This window comes from Castanea sativa, chromosome 6, assembly GCF_040712315.1.
Source record: "Castanea sativa cultivar Marrone di Chiusa Pesio chromosome 6, ASM4071231v1".
NCBI lineage: Eukaryota > Viridiplantae > Streptophyta > Magnoliopsida > Fagales > Fagaceae > Castanea > Castanea sativa.
Genome location: NC_134018.1, coordinates 50303732 through 50323808, shown reverse-complemented (window position 1 = coordinate 50323808; position 20077 = coordinate 50303732). Strand labels below are relative to the sequence as shown.

General features: G+C 35.1%; 2 protein-coding genes across 3 annotated transcripts; both read left to right on the top strand.

Annotated features, from left to right (window-relative positions):
* Positions 1 to 1563: 1563 nt before the first annotated feature.
* On the top strand, positions 1564 to 12720 carry LOC142639408 (uncharacterized). Of its 2 annotated transcripts, XM_075813595.1 has the most exons (16): positions 1575 to 2103; positions 2992 to 3167; positions 3927 to 4092; positions 4280 to 4332; positions 4914 to 5057; positions 5193 to 5297; positions 5377 to 5502; positions 6616 to 6816; positions 7222 to 7328; positions 7442 to 7604; positions 7753 to 7818; positions 8471 to 8564; positions 9905 to 10017; positions 10706 to 10776; positions 11000 to 11144; positions 11686 to 12720. In XM_075813595.1, the coding sequence occupies exons 1-16, from the start codon at positions 1632 to 1634 to the stop codon at positions 12124 to 12126; spliced, it is 2643 nt and encodes an 880-aa protein (XP_075669710.1). In that variant the 5' UTR covers positions 1575 to 1631; the 3' UTR covers positions 12127 to 12720. The 2 variants fall into 2 exon arrangements, with proteins under 2 accessions (XP_075669711.1, XP_075669710.1); XM_075813596.1 differs by lacking the exon at positions 11000 to 11144 and having other exon boundaries at positions 1564 to 2103; positions 11686 to 12622.
* Positions 12721 to 13918: 1198 nt separating this feature from the next.
* LOC142640925 (rhomboid-like protein 19) lies at positions 13919 to 18448 on the top strand. The gene is made up of 8 exons (XM_075815244.1): positions 13919 to 14209; positions 14330 to 14454; positions 15490 to 15550; positions 15674 to 15840; positions 16422 to 16527; positions 16656 to 16858; positions 16969 to 17106; positions 17942 to 18448. The coding sequence occupies exons 1-8, from the start codon at positions 14186 to 14188 to the stop codon at positions 18042 to 18044; spliced, it is 927 nt and encodes a 308-aa protein (XP_075671359.1). The 5' UTR covers positions 13919 to 14185; the 3' UTR covers positions 18045 to 18448.
* Positions 18449 to 20077: the final 1629 nt, after the last annotated feature.

Here is a 20077-nt window from a genome sequence, read left to right as displayed (position 1 = left end):
CCTCGAGATCAGAAGCTTCGCTGGCAACATCAGCTTGTACTTCGCCGGAGCTCCATTTTTGGCTTCATTTTTTTTTTTTTTTTTTGCTCTACATTATTATTCTTCTTCTTCTTCATGGCGATGTGGGATTTGGTTGTGGGTTTCCTGTGCATTCTTTTGGATTTTTTGTGTGGCTGTTGGTGGTGTTGATGGTTGTGGAATCTGGGTTTGTTGTTGGTGGTGGTGATGAAACTGGGTTTGGTTGTGGATTTCATGTTCTTCATGTAGAGTCACGCGGGTAAGGGAAGAATACAGTTGAAAAAAACTGATCGATGGGCTCCACCATTTTGGCAAAAGGTGGACTTAAAAGTTGAGATATATAACTGAGATTTGTTAACAAACAAAATTTTTGGAGTTTTTGAGTGATAGTGGGTTTTAAGTTATGAGTTATGGGTTTTGAATTTGCGTTATGAGTTTTGAAAACTAAGTTAAGAAAATTGAGCGATGGGGAAACCAAACAAGCCCGTAATCTTTGAATGTGACTCCCAAATTGTTGTTGATGTAGTAAATGATCTTTGTGAGCCATTTACTGCTACTGGTAATATTATAGACTACATTCAGCAAAAGCTATAGGACTTCCGTAAACTAAAGTTCCTCATATTTGTCAACAGAGTAATTGCCCAGCTCATATTTTAATTTGGTATGCTTCTCATATCGTTGGTTTTATAACTTGAATAGATGAAATTCCTTATATGATTAACTCTGCTATGACTCAAGATATATTGCTTCTATCTTTTTTTTTTTTTAATAAAAGTTAGTATTTTTATAAAAAACATTGGTAAACAAAAGGGTAAATAATAAAATTATATAATATATTTTTGGGTAGATTACATATTTGATCTCTATTTTATACACCATATTCCAATTTGATCCCTAACCTTTTAATTGTGTCAATTTGGTCCCTAACCTTTCTTTACCGTGTCAATTTAATCCTTACAGTTATCTTTTAGATGAAAATTAATAACATGTCTAATGACCAAAATAAAAAATTAGTTTTTGTTGATGTGATAATAAACTAAAATTTTATTTTGGCTATTTGTTGTGTAAATAATTTTCATTTAATATATAATAGCAAAGACTAAATTGACACGACATTAAAATGTTAAAGATCAAATTGATACAATTGAAAAGTTAATGACCAAATTAAAATATGGTGTAAAGACTAAGAGCTAAATATATAGCTTATCCTATATTATTTTAAAAATATATGAGTGACGTGGATTTATGAATATGTTGACCTGCACCACTCTCACGGGTAAAAAAAAAAAAAAAAAAAAAAAAGAGGTTGACAATCAAATCCAACCCATCACCCAGCGGGTTGGTTGGCTGCACACGCAAAAGAATGAGATTATCCCGTGTACGACCGTTAAAAATCGTCGACTCTCCCGAAAAGAAAATAAAAATATGACTCGCACTTGACTTACGTGTCAGCAAAGAACTAGATAAGTTTTATCCTTTTACCTCATTCACCAACGACCTAAGCTCAGCCTAACATTACCGCACGTGATTCTCACTGTTTCGTCACTGTCACTGAGCACCACACTCTACACACCTCGCTGCTCCCATTCCATCCATTCATTCACTCACATCACATGTTTCAAATTTTCAATCACAAAAACAAACAAACTTATTATTTATTAACCCCCCAAAAAAATGAAAGAAATATTTTAATTTTTTTAACTATCGAAATTGAAATTGAACCCCCGTTTCTTTCTTTTTACTGTTGGTCATCGATGGCGATGGCGGTGACGAAGGCACCATTATTTTCGCCGTCGACTCCAATCTCTGCTCGGCGCTATTCAGCGCGAGCTCGAGCCTCCAAAACGATGACGTCGATTAAGAAGGGACGCGTGGTGGGGAATTTGGGACACTTGGGCGAGGTGGTTCGCAAGGACATGGATTTTCTGAAGAAAGGTATAAGAAGAGGAATGGAGTGGGCGAACGAAGCTCTTCAAGTTCGTCGTGTCTCCAAAACCCTAGACGACCTCTTATGGCTTCGCCACCTCGAAGAGCCTCAGGCTACTCCATTACAGCCTCGGCCTTGGCCTCAACCTTGCTATCCAGGTCAAGCTTCTACTTCTCTCTCTCTTTTCCAAGTGATGGTGATTTTTCCAAGTAGTGTTGATCTGTTAAAGTTAAAGCTAATGTTTATTGCAAATTTGTTGTGCTTTTCTTGCATTTTTATAGTTTGGAATTTTCTAGAACTGCATGCTAAAGACTGATGGACTCTGCTTGTGTTATTGCTTAGCATTGCACTTTTTCTCTGGCTGCGAAAAATTTAGTCATTTTCTTATGAAGCGTGGTTTTGGATAAGAATTAAAAATTAAAATTATGGACTTCACTTTATGGATTCACTTTTTGGAACTATTTATGGCCTCAGTGTATTATTTCAACTAACTTTCGGCTGCAATAAGTTTTGAGTTTCAGTAAAATAAATGATATCCAAATAGATTGAAAATAAAGTATCATGTTAGATAGGACAGAATGACGGAAAAGAATACATGTTATCCGTTCCTAGTTTTGTGGCTACAAGGTTTTGTTGTTGTATATGGTAAACATTGATTCATGTAGGTAAATTATGTTTGATTTCTCTGTGTTATGTATGCGCAGCTTAAACCCTGCAATGCATGAAAAAGTTTAACAAAATGTGGTTTTTTTTTTGGGTCTAAATATGAAATTTGATAATTATAATAATTACTAATAGACATTGTTATATTATTATTGTTTTGTATATAGAACAATCTATTGCACTTTTTAAAGAAAATGCAAAATGGCTAGATTTTAATGGAGGGTTTAAATATAGGATAGAATTTAAAAATTAAGAAATATATATATTAGAATAATGACAAGGTCAACTAAAAGTCAAATGTCTTTGGTATTAATGTATTATATATATAAATTACAGATGTTTCTTTAGCTGGTTTTGATATTGGAACTTTTGTCTGCTGACAGAATTGTCTGGTGTGGATTTGTTCATGGCTGATCTCAAAGCATTGGAGGCTTACGCTGGTTATTTCTACTATCTTTCTAAGATTTGGTCTAAGCCGCTTCCTGAAGTCTATGACCCACAATATGTCGATGACTATTTTGGTTGCAGGCCTCATCTAGTGGCTTTTCGACTTCTTGAGGTAGTTGAAATGATGTGTTATCAACTTGTTTTTTTATACAAATGCACATTGTTCTAGAGGTTTGGCTCTTTTCTTTAACATAAGGGTCCTGTTAATGAGGATCCTTAGGGCAATTGTTAATAAACTATTTAGGAAATTTTTGACACCACTTTCATGAAAAATATAAAAAGCTGTCAAAACAATAAATTGCTTTTGTTCTTTTCCATAAAAAGTTTCTTAAAATAGTTCATAAACCAATGCCCTTGGGGCATCTGTTAACATTTCCCCTAACATAATTAGTCATCTTGTAGTGGATTTCTTTTTTGTTCTTGAGGAAGCTTTTTGTCGGAAATGAAACATGTCATTCTTGCCTGTGCCTGGAGTGTAGGTATGCCTTTTGAACTATGCACGTTTTCAAACAATGCGTGTCTTTTAAGCATTCAGATGTCATGTATCTACATATAGGGTAGAGATGGCATATGCATTGTATCAAGTTGGACTAAATAGAATCCACTTTACCAAGAAATACACCACATCTTCTTGGATTAGAGGAAATGGTGTGCAAGAAAACATGGTTATGATTCTTAAAATTTAAGCATGAGATGCATTCTATCTTTCAGGTGACAGGCTGACACTGCTCTACTATTCACCTTGTTTTGTGCTAGGTTTTCAATTCATTATTTTCAGGGTCTTCTATATCATCATTATCAAAAAATCGTTGTTTAGTATACTTTGTAAATGCATCCTTGTCTCTTGTGTATGATACTTGTGTATTGGAAGGTATTTTCCTCCTTTGCATCTGCTGCAATCAGAATTCGAGCCTCTGGGATTAGAAAGTACTTGAAATTGAGATCAGATAAGGATATTGATGGGAACATATCACAATACAAATTTGGAATGGTGTTAAAAGAGACAATGCTAAGCCTGGGTCCCACCTTCATCAAAGGTAAGGAATATTGTCTAATTGAAGTTTTAATTTCAATAGGTCCCTCTGCTCTATATTTGATTTTTCCCCCAATAACTGTTTTTGCTTCCAATATTGCTCTTTAAATTATATGCTGGGCCCTTATTTTTTCTCCTGCAGTCACAAGATTACCAATATGCTAGTTACATGCCTTTCCTTGCTGATGCAGTTGGTCAGTCCCTTTCCACAAGGCCAGATATTATTGGTACTGAGATTTCCAAGGTCAGTTTGAAGAGAGTTGTCCGTCTTGCCTTTTATTGGTGTAGTTTCTGGGTGTTCTATTGGCAATGAAGAGACTTAACGTGCTTCAATTTTTTTTCCCCTTCTCTCTCTTTCTGCTGTTACAAATAACTACGTTCTATGTAGTTCTGATAATACCTCATCAAATGTTCACGTATCTTGTCACATTGAGCGACAATAATGACATATCTTCGAGTAATGTTCTTTCCACTGTATCGATATAGAAAGTTCAGTAGGATCTCCCATTGAATTTCTGGTAGTTCTGTTTTACATTAATATGTATTGGCTTAAGTATTTGTGTTGTTATTTTTGTCTTGTTGTGTGCCACTATGGTTGCTTGTCCTTACATAGCATAGAATAATTAAACGTTTAAATAGCTATTAGTATAGAGAAACTTTCTAGAATACAAAAGTTTATTTTACATCTTATACATTAGTCATGGATATTCTTCTATACACTTCCATGTCTTTTTATGGGGAAAGTAACTGCTATGTTGCTTTTTATTTTTCCCTTTTTGGTTGTGAGTTTATTTTTCCCTTTTTGGTTGTGAGTTATGATTGCAGGCATTGTCTGAGCTGCACGATCAAATACCTCCTTTTCCCAGGAATGTCGCTATGAAAATCATTGAGGAGGAATTTGGTTCTCCTGTGGAATCATTCTTTAGCTACATCTCTACGGAACCTGTAGCTGCAGCGTCATTTGGTCAGGTGGCTCATTACTCCACTGCTATGTATGATTGAGAACATAATGATGCCATGCCTGCATACATATGTTTATGCTTGTGTAGAAATTTTCTGATTTGGTGCTTCTTTCATATTCGTTTGTGTTTTTACATGATCAAGGTCTACCGTGGGAGTACTCTTGATGGAGTTAGTGTTGCTGTGAAAGTTCAGCGTCCTGATTTGCATCATCTGGTTGTACGGGATGTCTATATTCTTCGCCTTGGGGTTTGTATTCACCTCTCTTAAATATTCTTTTATTTTTTAGTATGAAATTCTTGAATAATCTAGTGAATTACTGATTCAGCTGGGGCTATTGCAAAGGATAGCAAAGAGAAAAAGTGACCTGCGCCTATATGCTGATGAGCTTGGGAAAGGCTTGGTTGGGGAATTGGATTACACTTTAGAGGCTGCAAATGCTACAATGTTTCTGGTAATGATCATGTTTCCTATTCAAATTTAATCTGCCTATATGTAGTAGATGGTTATCCAAGGTTTTTTAGAATACAGCCAAAATCTGCTCATGGGCATTGGAATCCATTACAAACTTACTTTGGCCAGCATGGAAGTGGGATATAATTGTTAAATTTGTGAGATTTTGGGAGTAAATAGGGCAGGTTGACCAGCTATGAGCTAACCTTCTTCACCCTGCTTCCTATACTTCTAGTTGGGGTTTGATGGGGAGTGGATGCTTGAGCTTGGAATAAGTTAAGGATTTATTAGCCTAGCCTAACTTCCAGGTATTTTGGAATGTTTTAAGAAGCTTAAGGGCTTAACTTTTGCAATTGAAACCACAAGGGGAGTATGTGTTACTGACTTAAAGTTGGAGTTCTTTCCTTGTATGAATATTTGACTATATGATCAATTTTCAAATTTTTTTTTTTTTTTGGTTTGTGGTTAAGGCCATCTATAGAATAGTACTACTCTTGGGACCTAAGAATAATGCAAATGGATGGAGAAGACAGGTGAGAAGAAACCTCTCTCTCTCTCTCTGGGGATAAGTAAGAAGAGACCTTTATTATATAGAACTATGAAACAGCTTTCCTAAGAATTTAATGAGTAGTAGTTGGGTAGACAGTGTAACTGACCTTTGAGTTTGGCATGGAGATAGTTTGTGGGTTCTTTCTTCCCAGATTGAGAGCTAATAATCTTTTCCATTTCACTTTAGTAAATGTGACATTGTTTCTGCCAAGTAGAAACAACCTTTTAAGACTTTCAAGAAGTAGCTTAATTCCAGGAAATACAATTTTTATTGGCTAACATCATGTGACAATTCAGACATGGTATATCAATTTCTAGTTTAATGAAAGTTGAATATGATAATCCTTTTGGATCAATGAATTTGCCTTTTTGTTATACATGGAGACATACTCATAATAATTTAGGCATTAAGCAAAAAAGGTGAAATACAGGACATACGCTTAACAACTCTTTTAAGTGCCCAGCCAATTTCTTGGATAAGATACTTGTATGGCTTACTAACTATTTATTGTTGTCCATACAGGAAGCTCATTTGCCCACTAACTATTTATTGTTGTCCATACAGGAAGCTCATTTGCCCTTCCCATTTATTCGTGTGCCAAAAGTGTTTCGACATTTGACTCGAAAGAGAGTTTTGACTATGGAGTGGATAATTGGTGAAAGTCCAACTGATTTACTTTCTGTATCTACTGGAAACTTCATTGATCATGGTTCTCGTTATACAGAGAGGCAGCAATTTGATGCGAAAAGGCGTCTTCTTGATCTGGTGTGTAATAAAGATCTGCATACTTACCCTCTATACTTAGCTTTGACACTATCCCTTGCTCCCAGGGTGAAACCTGTATGCCAACATCATTGGTTAAACATCATACAAGGAGAAAATGCAGAGCCAAAAAGGGATTTACTAGTTTAACAAAAAAGATGATATCGCCCTACATAGAAATGGCAGTTAGACAAGATTTTTGCATCCCACTAAAATTATTTGGATGAGGCCATGACCCTAAGTTGGGATCAACTGAGTTAATGTTGGAAATGTGGTTCTTTAATCAGTCAGTTAGTGGTACAAATGAAAATATGTGCCAAGTATTCAATCCAATTGTCTTAATGCTTCAGTGGCATCATCTAGCCACATTTATATGCCAATCAATTAACAGTTCCTTGTCTATTTTAGGTGAACAAAGGAGTGGAGGCATCATTAGTTCAACTCCTTGAAACAGGCTTATTGCATGCTGATCCACATCCAGGAAACTTGCGTTACACATCCACAGGGCAAATAGGGTGCATTTTTCTGCCTGCCCTTTCCCATTATATAAAATTTTGCTTTTGTTTTGTTTGGAGACATAGTCATATCTATAGCTTTTGCTCACCTGTGCTGGTAATTTCTGTGTCAGGTTTCTGGATTTTGGTTTGCTATGTCAGATGGAAAAGAAGCATCAATATGCTATGCTTGCATCCATAGTGCACATAGTAAATGGGGATTGGGAGTCCCTTGTTCGTGCTCTGACTGAAATGGATGTTGTGAGGCCAGGGACTAACATCCGACGTGTTACGATGGTATTGTATTTGGTTCTCTCTACTCTCAAGTTTCAGTTTATAGCTGTTTCTTAGTATATTTATAATGTTAGCAAGCAGCAACTTTTAGCAGACAACCTTGTGAGACTCCTGTTCACACAACTAACTGGGAGTTGTAACTGTATTTCAGGATCTGGAATATGCCTTGGGAGAAGTAGAATTTAGAGATGGAATTCCTGATGTGAAGTTCAGCAGGGTGAGAATCATGTCTTGAAAACGCTAGTGGTTTGTAATCTCATTGTCATGGCTTGCCTTATCAACTGTCCATCGATCATCTACAATGATCCTCATGGGCAGTAAACTTGGGGGTGCTCCACTTGGTTATTTATGGGTGGACAGATTTACTGTTTTAAAGAATCTCCAAATGTCATGCATTAGTCAGTTGCGTAGTGCCAAGGATTCACCTTTTCGGGGTTTTAACCTTGAGGATTTCCTGAAATGTAGCTCTCATTATTAGAAGTTGTTATTCTTATAATTATATCGTGAAATGATTATCATCTATATTGTACTTCTTGAGGATTGCAGTGAAGTTTCATGATAAGTTTGGAAACTGTAAAGTGGCTCTAATTATTTATATGGGTTGACCTTTTTCAAAGCTCTCCTACTAGGTCCTTGAATGCAATTTTGATTTAAGTGTGGCCTCGTGTGTTGTGGAGTGTTGGAAATAGTACTCTAACTTCCTCTTCCATCACTGCACTTAATGTTAATATGGATTTACTCAGTGAATATTAGTAATGCATTCTATTGATCTATCTTTTTTTAAAGTCTTTCTTCTCTTAGTGTTATACACAATTACTGTTGCTGTTTTGTATGCATTAGTGGCTCATTGTTTCAAGACATGTTTCTAGGTTCTGGGAAAAATCTGGTCTGTGGCCCTCAAATATCAGTTTCGCATGCCACCATACTACACCCTTGTCCTGCGTTCTCTTGCCTCCTTGGAAGGTAAGCTTTCGTTTGCCATATGCATCATTGTCATTTGCTTAAAAAGCATTATATTTGTAGGAGCTTCAGTATGTTGTGTGCGTGAGCACTTGTGTGAAGACCTGCATTAAACTCACCCTAATAAGTCTTGATTTAATTAGTTGGATTCAAGTTCTGTTAAGTGTACAGTGTCAGTGAATATTTATCTACTTATTAAAGACAGTCTGAAGAGCTATAGTACATGAATATTTTATTTACTTATAAAAAAAAAGTGTAAGAACCTATAAGCTATAGCAATGTTTAGTGGACAGGAAGCTTAACAGATACAATGGCTGTAATAGAATTCTGAAGCATCTGTCATTTCTATGACACTATGCCATGTTGCCAATTTGATTCATTATCTACAGATATCCTAAATAAACATGAAAGATAACTGCACCAAGTTATTATCATCTACTGAGAAATCTCTAGCTGGAGGAAAGAAGCTTATTCTGAAAATTTGTGAATTTTCAGACCGAAGTAAATGATTTATATCATTTTTGAATCCTACCCAATTTGATTCTGGGTCAGTGCACAAATCTAAGGCTGTTCCGAATGGCAATGTAAATTGAAATAGCATATAAATTATGCCATTGGGTACTTAACAGAAATTGAAAGAAGGAGAATGCTATTAGAATTCATGGGAGAAAATATAATAAAAATGGGGAGCTACTAAAGGGTTGTTTTTATTTGGGTTTTTGTTGTTAAGAGGAGTGAATTCATGATTCCTGATCCTTTTTTATCTCACTTTTTATTTTTATTTTTTATAACTCGATAATTATAATGGGGGAGGGTGGATTTGAACCTTGAACGTCTTTGTTGAAAACACTAGGTTGTGCCAGTCGAGCAATGAGACTCTTGGCAATCCTTTTTTATCTCACCTAAAATTGAAGAAAAGTACTAATTTATGAAAGATGGAATATATCAGGTGTTCATAAGTCTGAACATTAAGTACACCAAATCAATGCAATGCTTATCCAGAATGTAAGGTTTTATCAATTTCTTTATGGCTCAATTTAAATAGGGGTTGAGTACCTCTTCTGGCCTTCATCTGGCACCTGCACACACACCTTGGGGTTTTCCTTTTGGGGGGAAGAATGGGGTAGGGAGGTGGGGGAACAAAAACAGACTACAGATACAAGCTGATGGAGGATCAAAGTCTGTTGAACAACTGTGAGATTATTTACAAATGTTCTGAGAAATGTCTTGCTTTTAACTCATGCATTTATTTGTATCTATATCTCATTTGGGGTATGTCATGTCAAATTTCCTAATGACAGCCATTTTGCTTAACCTAGATTTGCTTTGTCATTTTCTGTCAGGTTTGGCAGTAGCAGCGGATAAAAATTTTAAGACATTTGAAGCTGCATACCCATATGTTGTTCAGAAACTTCTCACTGACAATTCAGCTGCAACAAGGAGGATTTTACATTCGGTAATGCTTAAAAACTTTACTCTTTGTTAGTGTTGCTTATTGTGCTATAACATGTTCTCCATTAGCATCTAACTTTCTTTAAATGTCCTATAAATGACTCAAATCTTTGCTGCATGCTTTGAAGTTATTGGAAGCTTAGAAACTATGATGTGAATTGTGTAGTCTTAGCCTAAGTTTAGAGGACTCTGTTGGTAATGAAGAGGACATTGAAATTGTAAAACCTGTCTCATGGTCCTCAACCCAGATATCTATTTCAACATGTCCTGTTTTATGATTACAAGCATCTGGTAATCTGTTTTTATGAAGGATGAAACATTAATGGTGTTTAGATTTATTTATTTATTCACCCAGAACCCAATTAGAGACCATTATTTGGTATAATGGTAGAAGTCGCATTCTCAGGCACAAGTTCACAGATTTGGACTTGGAGAGATGCCACTTTGAGCAGAATTGCTGAAGGTTAAAACTGGATGGTACCTACACTGGTTGTGGCCTTAAAAAGTTATTTTAGCCCAGTTCCTGATTTTTGCATGCCACATGCTGTCAATATTCCTTCTGCTAGTTGCATTACTATATACAATACTGAAACTGTTTTCTTTCTGCTAGTATCTTGTAAGGAACTTGGGAAGATTTCTGGATCATTGTATTGCTGTAGTTACTGTTTGTTTACTTTTATCTTCACATTCAGGTTGTCTTAAACAGAAAGAAGGAATTCCAGTGGCAGAGGCTTGCTCTTTTCTTAAGAGTAGGTGCAACTAGGTATGCTCGGCTGATCTTGTTGAGTCAAATCTAAAATATTGAACCAAATTTCTCATTTGAGTATGATATTCTCTCTCTCTCTCTCTGAACAGTTCTAGCCAACACTATCTTCATAAATGGACTCTTTGCCTGGTCTTTTACTAGTCTCTGTTAATTTGTCTGGTAACTTATTAGTGTACCAATTTTTTCCACAAATATAGTTTAGTTCTTATTTTATTTGCAGGAAAGGCTTGCCCAAGGTGATAGTATCAAACAATGAGACTTCCCTTGACTATGTACCAAATAGGGAATATGATGTTGCAAACTTGCTCTTGAGGCTTTTACCATCTAAAGATGGTGTTGTGCTAAGAAGACTCTTAATGACTGCAGTGAGTGCCTTTGTGCTGGAACCTTTATCCCCCTTAAATGCAAAATTTACAAATCAAAGTTTATTAATTTTACTACTTGTTTGGGGTGCTATAAGATCATTTATGAGAAATATTATCATATTCCCTCATCTGCCATATGGTGGGGTGGCTGATGGCTTTTAGTTTCTTTTCAAGACTGCGATCAGTAGTTGTCTACTGATTGATGACAGTATTATGAGCGACTTTGGCCTTCGTCTTGTCTTGCCTTCATGTTAATGAAAAGAATGGACTCTCAGTTTATGTGGTATTTTTGTTACTCATCTCAATTCTTTTCCATCTCTTGGGAGAAATGCATTAGTCTTGGTTTTGGAAGTACTTATCATAGTTAGGGTGTTGATGGATTTGGACTAGGTTTTAGGGGTACCATTCTCTCTGAGTATGATGACAGTGGAAAGGCAGATTGAGTGTCAAAATACATGAAATAGATGTTTATGCCTATTGGCCAAGTTCAGCACCAGTGGTCTTGCATTTTGAAATTCTCATATTGCATTTTAATGAACAGGACGGAGCTTCACTAATCCAAGCAATGGTTTCCAAGGAGGCCAAATTCTTCCGCCAGCAACTCTGCAGGGTCATTGCTGACATATTGTACCAATGGATGTGCGAAGCACTTGGACAAGATGTTAGAATAACCCAATACAGTTCCCAGGTGAGATTAGTGACTGGACCTGACAACAGAGAGCTACGTCCATCTTCCAGATTATCCACACCCATGTGTGATTATAAGTCCATCTTGAGAGATCGGCGGCTCAAAGTAATTTTTCTGGCAGTATTGAACTCCATGAGGAAAGATCCGGTATTGATAGTGAGGTTCTGCTGGGCTTCCTTTGTAATGTTTGTCGCAGCTTCTGCTTTGGCTTGTCATCGGATTTTAGTCTCTTTGTCTGAAACTTACATTGGACCAGTACCATTTGCTCCCAAGCGATTTGCTGTTAGCACGTGAAATTTCATCAAACCCTTTCAAAAGGCCTCTTTTGAAGACAGATTGAATGCAGACATCATCACCAGGGGTACATCTTTAACCCTTCCAGTAATTTTATAAAATTAAGATGATCAGAGCTACTCTTGGGAAAGAAGGCCGACAAGTAGATAGTGTATATGGCTTACTGTCAGATTTATGGTTTGAGTGCCACACTGATATCTGTGCTGCTACTTGCTCTCAGATGCAAAATATGTTCCCTGTATACACAAACAATTTGGGTTACATCAATGTTGGTATTGGTGATTGGCATTGCATGCTGTTAAAATGTATATACATGGTGAGACTTGTGGATAGTTGCATCAGTAGCTAAAGCTCTCTATATGCTCTAAACATATAAAAGCTAGGCAGAGAGAGAGCGTGGGAGCATATAAATGTTTGTACCATTGGTAATGTAAACAAATAATTTTGGTAGTGAATGTAGCAGAACAACTCTAGGTATTATCTATTTTCCTACAAATTCTTACACTTGGTTTTCTGATTTGTGAGACGCAAATTCTATACAAATTGATCTTGTGTAAAAAAGAGAGTTAATCAGTATTCAGTATTTTTTGTTCATTTAGAAGCAGTTGGCAGTTGGACGTTCCTGCTTATTTTGTTTAGGATTGTATAGCCTCACAATTTTGTTGTTATTGGTTTTATCTCCCTTGACACTCGTAAGTAGTGGTAACAAGATGGAATTTGTCCGTCTCATTAATTAATCTATGGAGGGTAAACAATCGAATAAATCTCACGCCTATTTTTAGTGTTTATTTGTTTGTTTTTACGAAAATTGAAAATGAAAGCATTGATAATATTTATGGCCAAAAAGGAATAAACCATTGATGACATTGACAATTAATGATAAATCATATATGGAGAAATTATAACAGTGACATTTATTTACAAAGGGAAAAAGGTAACAGATGTCTTAAATACATTAGTTTATGAAATGATTTTTTTTTTGAAACTGTTTATGAAATAATTTAAGAAACTTTTATAAAAGAAAAAAAATTAGTTTTTTTTATTTATAATTTTTGAGTGAATGATAATTGGTTTATGAGTTATTTTTAAAAGTATTTTATTGAAAAAATAATAAAATAATAAATGTTATTAACAATTTTTTACATTTTTTTATATAAAAATGGTGTCAGAATTTTTCTATAATAGTTTATTAATAATTAACTTAAAGTCATCTGTTATCATAACCATTTTATAAAAATAGTATCAAAATTTTTTTAAAATTGTAAAATGGTAAGGGGACCGAACCATCATCGAATGATAAAATGAATCTTAAACAATTATTAATATATTAACACCAGCTTTTTGATAACTCCGTTCAACTGTTTGAAGTTCCATTCCCAACAAACATTATCCAATCAATTTCAGGCGTAAAAAAAAAACTAATAAATAAAGTAAACATCTGTACCATCAACAACGTAAAGAGAAACGTTTGTGGTGGACCATTTCTGTCATACTCAACTAATTAATTAACTTATTATTTTTCAAAAACCTTTTTATTTATTTATTTATGAGTAATTATCAATCTCTCTCTCAAAGGTCTCACCCGTATGCAAATCTCCTATTCTCTGGTCCAACCCCCCAAAGAAAAAGAAAAAAAAAACGTAGGGTGTGTTTGGAAAACATTAAAAATTTATAAATTATTTCATTATTCTACTTATTTTTTGTTATTATTCATAGTTCTATTGCATTTTTTTATATTATTTATAAGTTTATTATACTATTTTAACTAACTTTTGCTTTTAATTAGCTTCGTAAGTTTTCAGTTTCAACGGGAATCCAAACGTACCCTTAAATTTGATTCTTTATCCTGTCCTGTCGCCACGGGCTATCCAAATAAGCAATAACCCGAGATAAATAAAAACGTGACCTCTCTCACAGCTCTCCCGAAGTCCGATCTACAATACAAATATACAAAACCCAGATCTCCCAAGTCAAAACACCCACGCACACACTCTCAGAGGAAAGATCACTGGGCGTTGATTTCCCAGATCAACGACCACCATTCCAATTCTCCACCGCCATGAGCACTCCAGCACTTTCCGCAGTATCATTTCCTCTCTTTTTGCAGATCTCTAATTTTCTTTTTTAAGATTTGTAAAATTGAAATTGTGAAAAATGAAATAGTGTTTTTTGTTAACTTTGTATGGTATGGTATGGTTGTTAGGGGGCGAGCTTGTATTCAGGGTTCAGTCGACTATGCAAGGGGATTGCGGTGTTTCTCATTGGTGGCCACATTCTGGTCCACCTTCTTCCCTCCGCTATTACTTATCTTGCTCTCATACCCGCCAGGTATGGTTTGATTCTGAAAACTCTGACAACAGCTTTCAATTTTGATAATATAATTTTATTTGGAGTTTTTTTTTTTTGTTATTACTTTGGTAATTGAGTCTTGGGATGACTGATGAGCATAAATTGCTTAGCCCGTCAGGGGTGAATGCCCCTCGATAACCGGGCAGCTGTACTAGAGGCGACTACAAAGTGCTCTTCATCTTAAAAGTTCTCAAGATTATAAAAAAAAAAAGTCCTAATTTTTCAGAAATCTAGTATGGTGGTTTGGGCATCCAGATTTTGGGGTGTGAAATTCAATTAACTTGGTGTAACTTTTATTTATGTGAAACCCCTGGATTTTTTTTGGGGGCTGGAGCTCTGTCTGCTGATATTGGCAACACTAGAGTCTACATTGTTAAAGTTCTCCGGTAGAATGGATTTGATTTGGGGTTTAATCTAAAATATGCTTTATATGTACATCCACGGATCCAAAATGCTGCCTTATAGATGTTTTGGTTAATGTGATTAATCCACTGTTGTTTGTTCAGCTGACTTGTGTAGGCATAGTTATAATGAGGGATAGAACCAAATATGAAGACTGATTTTGAAACTAAGCTCAGTGTCGCATTCTTCAAAATTTTACCGGAATGTATTGTCTGTAGTTGTTCTTATACCTAATATCTGTGCATGTTATTTATTGATCCTTATTGGTGCCTCTTCCTTCTTCTTTTTTTCTTAAAAATGATAAGTCTGCCTACCCATTTATATACGTGCAATGGTTTTTGGCATTGCCTTGGTTGAAGAAAACTTGGCAGGGAAACTCCTTGCCCACTTGATTCTGTCTGTGATCTGAAACAAGCTGAGGGAGAAGTCTCTGAATGAAAATCTAATACCTATGAGGCAATATAATTCAAGAACTTATAAGCATTGTAAATGTTTCAATGCTTGATTTGTTTTTGCCTACAACTATATTTAATTTCACCTTTCTGGAGTTTGCTAGATTTTACTTAAATGATTCTTAGTCATTCTTCCTGTTTTATTATTATTTTTTCACAGGACAATTCCTTTTGCTTGGAACCTGATAACAGCCGGTTACATTGAACAATCAGTGTATGGGGTATGCACTTCTTTTGCCCTAATCAGTGTCTTCATGGTGTACTTGTCATATTGCCTGAAATATCTTTTATTGTTTGTTAGTTTTATTTAGAAAGGGATACTAATGGTCACACTTGCTTTGTAGGTGGTTGCCAGTACAATTGGTCTCCTTTTCATTGGAAAGCTTCTTGAGCCTGTATGGGGTCCTCGGGAATTCTTGAAGTTCATCTTTGTAGTTAACTTTCTGACTTCCGTATGCGTTTTTGTTACTGCTATTGCCTTGTACTACATTACAACGCAGGAGAATTACCTGTGAGTACCTAAAAATATTTACCTGTCTTTCTCTTCCTATTCGGTCAACTATACCCACTTGTCAATCCTTACCTTCCAACTATGTTTAGCACTCCATTTGGTTGCTGATGAGTGATGGAAAAATTAATTTGAGCCAATGAGCTCTAGGTTACCTGGCACCTCCTCCACTTGTAGGATGAAGTTGGAGGGTTAAGTTGTGCATTCAAGACCAACTAAGTGTGTGTATAATTACCATAAAAAATAAATTAAAAAATAATAATTTGAAACTTGACTACCATTTTCTCTTTCCCTGTTGACTTATTGGCAGGCAATTGGTGCAATCAGTATGTTTAAATTTTAACTGTAATAGGGAATTCTTTCTCAAAAAAAAAAAAAAAAAACTGTAATAGGGAATTACACTTAAGATTTTATCAGATGGGTGTGCAAACATCAATGTGTCAGCTCTTAAGTACTTCCATTCTTGGTCACCTATTGGCCTTTTTTTTTAATGCTTATGTATTTGTATTTCAGATTTTGATCATTTCTGTCTCATCCTTAACAACAATTCCTGATTTTTTTGTCCTAATTCTTTATTGTGTTAGTTACATGCCTCTTTCTGGCTTCCATGGGATTCTGGCTGGGTTCTTGGTTGGCATCAAGCAGATCATACCTGACCAAGAGCTGCCTGTAGTAAAGATAAAAGCTAAGGTATGGATCTTTTTTTAAAAATGTTCAAAAAATATCACTTCTTAAGAATCATTTGACATAAGTTCCTTATCTACCTGATGAGTTGTCTCTCACACCCTCTATTTGGCATTGAATCTAATTCTATGCAGTGGTTACCATCTCTTATGCTATTGCTGTCCATTGTTGTAAGCTTCTTCACACTTGAGTCGGCAACGTATCTTCCAACTTTAATATTTGGCACGTATGTGAGCTGGATTTACCTCAGATACTGGCAGAGGAAACCGGAAACAAAGCTTAAGGGTGATCCAAGTGATGATTTTGCATTCTCTACCTTCTTCCCTGAATTTTTAAGGTAATCTAGCATTTTCTTTTATATATTAACTTCTTAATTTAAAAGTTGTTAAAAGTGATATTATGGTTCTCTCTCTCTTTCTCACACGTTTCTTGTTGGCTGGAATGCAGACCAGTCATTGATCCCATTGCATCCATATTTCATCGGATGCTCTGTGGGAGAACTGAAGCTTCTAATGACTCTGATGATCACACGCTTGGAGGTGCCCCATTACCTGGTTCTGATCCCATTGAGGCATCTAGGAGGAGGTAACATCCTTGTTCTATGTTGCCATTAAAATTGTTTTACATTGCACTTGTCTTAGCAAATTGTAATATAATTTGGCACCCAAAAATAATATAGAACTTGCAGTCTTCCATTAAGCTAATTTTCACCTTGCATGTGAGTATAGTACAAATACTTTATCAAATTTAAAGCTCTAAGTTGCCTCATGATAGCTAGAGCCACCAACAAAACCACCAAAAAAAGGGGAGAAAGAAAATAAATAAAAAAGCAGAGAAGAGCATAAAAGGATGGTCTTCCTCTTATGTATCAATCACTTGAAACCCAATGAAGGGTGAATTTAGTCCTGAGTCTGTTTTCACTTTATCTTAGAGAAGAATTAATTTTTTCCTTTTGCTTTTCATCTTTTGGTGGCCACATTTTTCTTTTTAAGATGGTGGAATTCACATCTTTTGTTAGTTTTAAGTGTTGAAATTCTTTTTTTGAGTAATAGCAATAAGTTTAAGTGGTGTAATTCTTACAAAAATCACTGAGATACAATTCAAAGGTTTTAAAATAACATGGTTTCCATGATATTTAAAAGAAAATTCATGTTCTAGAATGGGATTTTCACTGGATGAAAAAGATTGGGGTCAAATTGGAAGCCAATAACAAAATTGATAATAAAAAGAATGCCCCCTCATAGAAAATTAAATCAACAAGAATGATAATATACTTTATTTTTATGAAAGATTTGTAGTAAAAAAGAATGATACAATGATTTATGAATACTAGCTACAATATTTTTTTTAAAAAAAAAGAAGAAGTCAATTTTAGGTAGAAAGAAAGAATATAGTCTGTGACCAATCCTATTCCTTGCAGAGAAAGGGGAGCTCGAGCACTTGAAGAAAGATTAGCCGCTGAGAGGTTGGGTGCTGCAAGAGGTGCAGAAGAGACGCAAGTAGATGCCACGGAGAATGTTTGATAACTCTGAAACTTTACTGTTGAATCCAGTCAACCAGCGCAATTGTGTTGTTTCCTTTAGTACTTAAAGAGGTTTTGCTGTATTTGGAGAGAAGCCTGCACTCCGAAGGAAGGTTCTATTATACATTTTGCCTGGGATTTTAATCATCATGGTACAAAATTTACGTTGTCTTGTGTTTCCTTGCATGACAATTCAGTTTGTGATCTTGCTCATATGTAGAATAGACACAAAAAGTGGCCCCGAATGTTTTGCCTTCACACATATTAAGTAGAGCTTCTTTTCAACTGTTTGGGACCATTTGGTATGGATACTTGTAAAAACGTATCTAGATAGCAAGACAATTTTACTTTCAAACAAAAATATGTTTTGTTTTATAAAGTACTGTTCTTAACTTCTTCCTAGCATTTGTTTTTGCCTAATTGTCTACCATCTAACTTTTCAGTTACTTGCACCTGCATATGTGCGATTGTAGTTTTCCAATTTGCAGATTGAGCAGGTTGCCAGTTATATATCTGTGGTGTGATGTGATGGATGTTCTCCATTGTGATTGGGAGTGAATTTGGAGTAAAACTAAAGATGTATTATTTTTATTTATTATTATTATTATTATTAAATTTTTGGGTGATTGGGCAGTGTACTTTTTTAAATTGTGAAAATCCAATCCTCTTATAACATGATTTTTATCAAATTTAACAATAACTCATGAAGGACAATGCATAAAAACATAGACATCGAGCAGTTAAGAAAAAAGAAAAGAAAAAAAAAGGGACAAGAAGCAGGTCTACACAACACCCTGAAGCAATCCTCAATGACACCCAAAGTAGGTATAAAATCTAATAGCATCCACGGAGTTATTTTAGGACTATAATGTTTACCATACCCTTGATTAATTCATAGTGGGGTCTACTTATTAAATTCATGGTAGAGTTCACAACGAATGTAAGAGGAGGGAGCATAATTTCATTTTTCTGTACTCTTTCCACAATCATTCTATGTGGTATACTGTGACTAGTTGCTTATGACTTTCGCATTGACCTACCACTCGTAGTTAGCCACATATGATAGTTGTGTGAAAGAGTGATTAAGGTTGTTTTACTAGAATTATTAGCATCCATGTCCAAGGATTTAGCCCACACACTCAAATTTGGCATAGATATAACCAAATGAAATTTCTACATTGAGGCCAATGGACTTCTTGATTAATGGTAATTACTCTGTCACTTATGTTGTGGGTCCAATTCGACCCATCTCTCACCCCCCAAAAAAAAAAAAATCAATACAAATGTGTTTGAATTTAGTTGGAGGATTGTGGCATCCATCTAGTTAAAGTGATGCTACCTATATAACAATTTCACAACAATACTTAAGTGTCAAGTTGTTATTGGTGGATAAAAAAATAATGTTAGTCGTGAGCCCATATTAGAATCAGTAATAGTTTTTCACTTAAAATTTATTGTGAAAATGTTGTGAATATAGTATTACTTATAATTATTCTAGGACCACAACTTTTACAATACCCTTTTACCACAATTATTCTATTGCCTATCATCTTCACATGAATTTGCCATTTTTTTTCTCTAACACTCACAATTAACCACACATGATAATTGTAAAAAAAATGTGTGGTAAATGTTGTGGTCCTATAATTATTGGCATGGAAGTCAAGGATTTAGCCCACACTCAAGATTGGCATAGATATAACCAATTGAAATGTCTACCTTAAGGCCAATGAACTTCTTTGATAGATGGTATTTACTCTTGTCACTTATGTCGCGGTTTAACTCGACTTTTCCCTCATTCTAAAAAATGGAAATAAAAATAAAAATCAATACAATTATGTGTTTGAATTTAAATAGAGAACTATACTTAAGTTTTACCTTAGAATTTTTTTTTGGAAACAAGAAATTTGAAAATTTCAATATATCTATTAAAAACACTAAAATGTACCAATTAAAATACAAGGCTCTTAATTAAATTTAAGAGACAAAATTATGAGGATTAAACAATTAGTTTTTCTAGACCACAAAATTTTG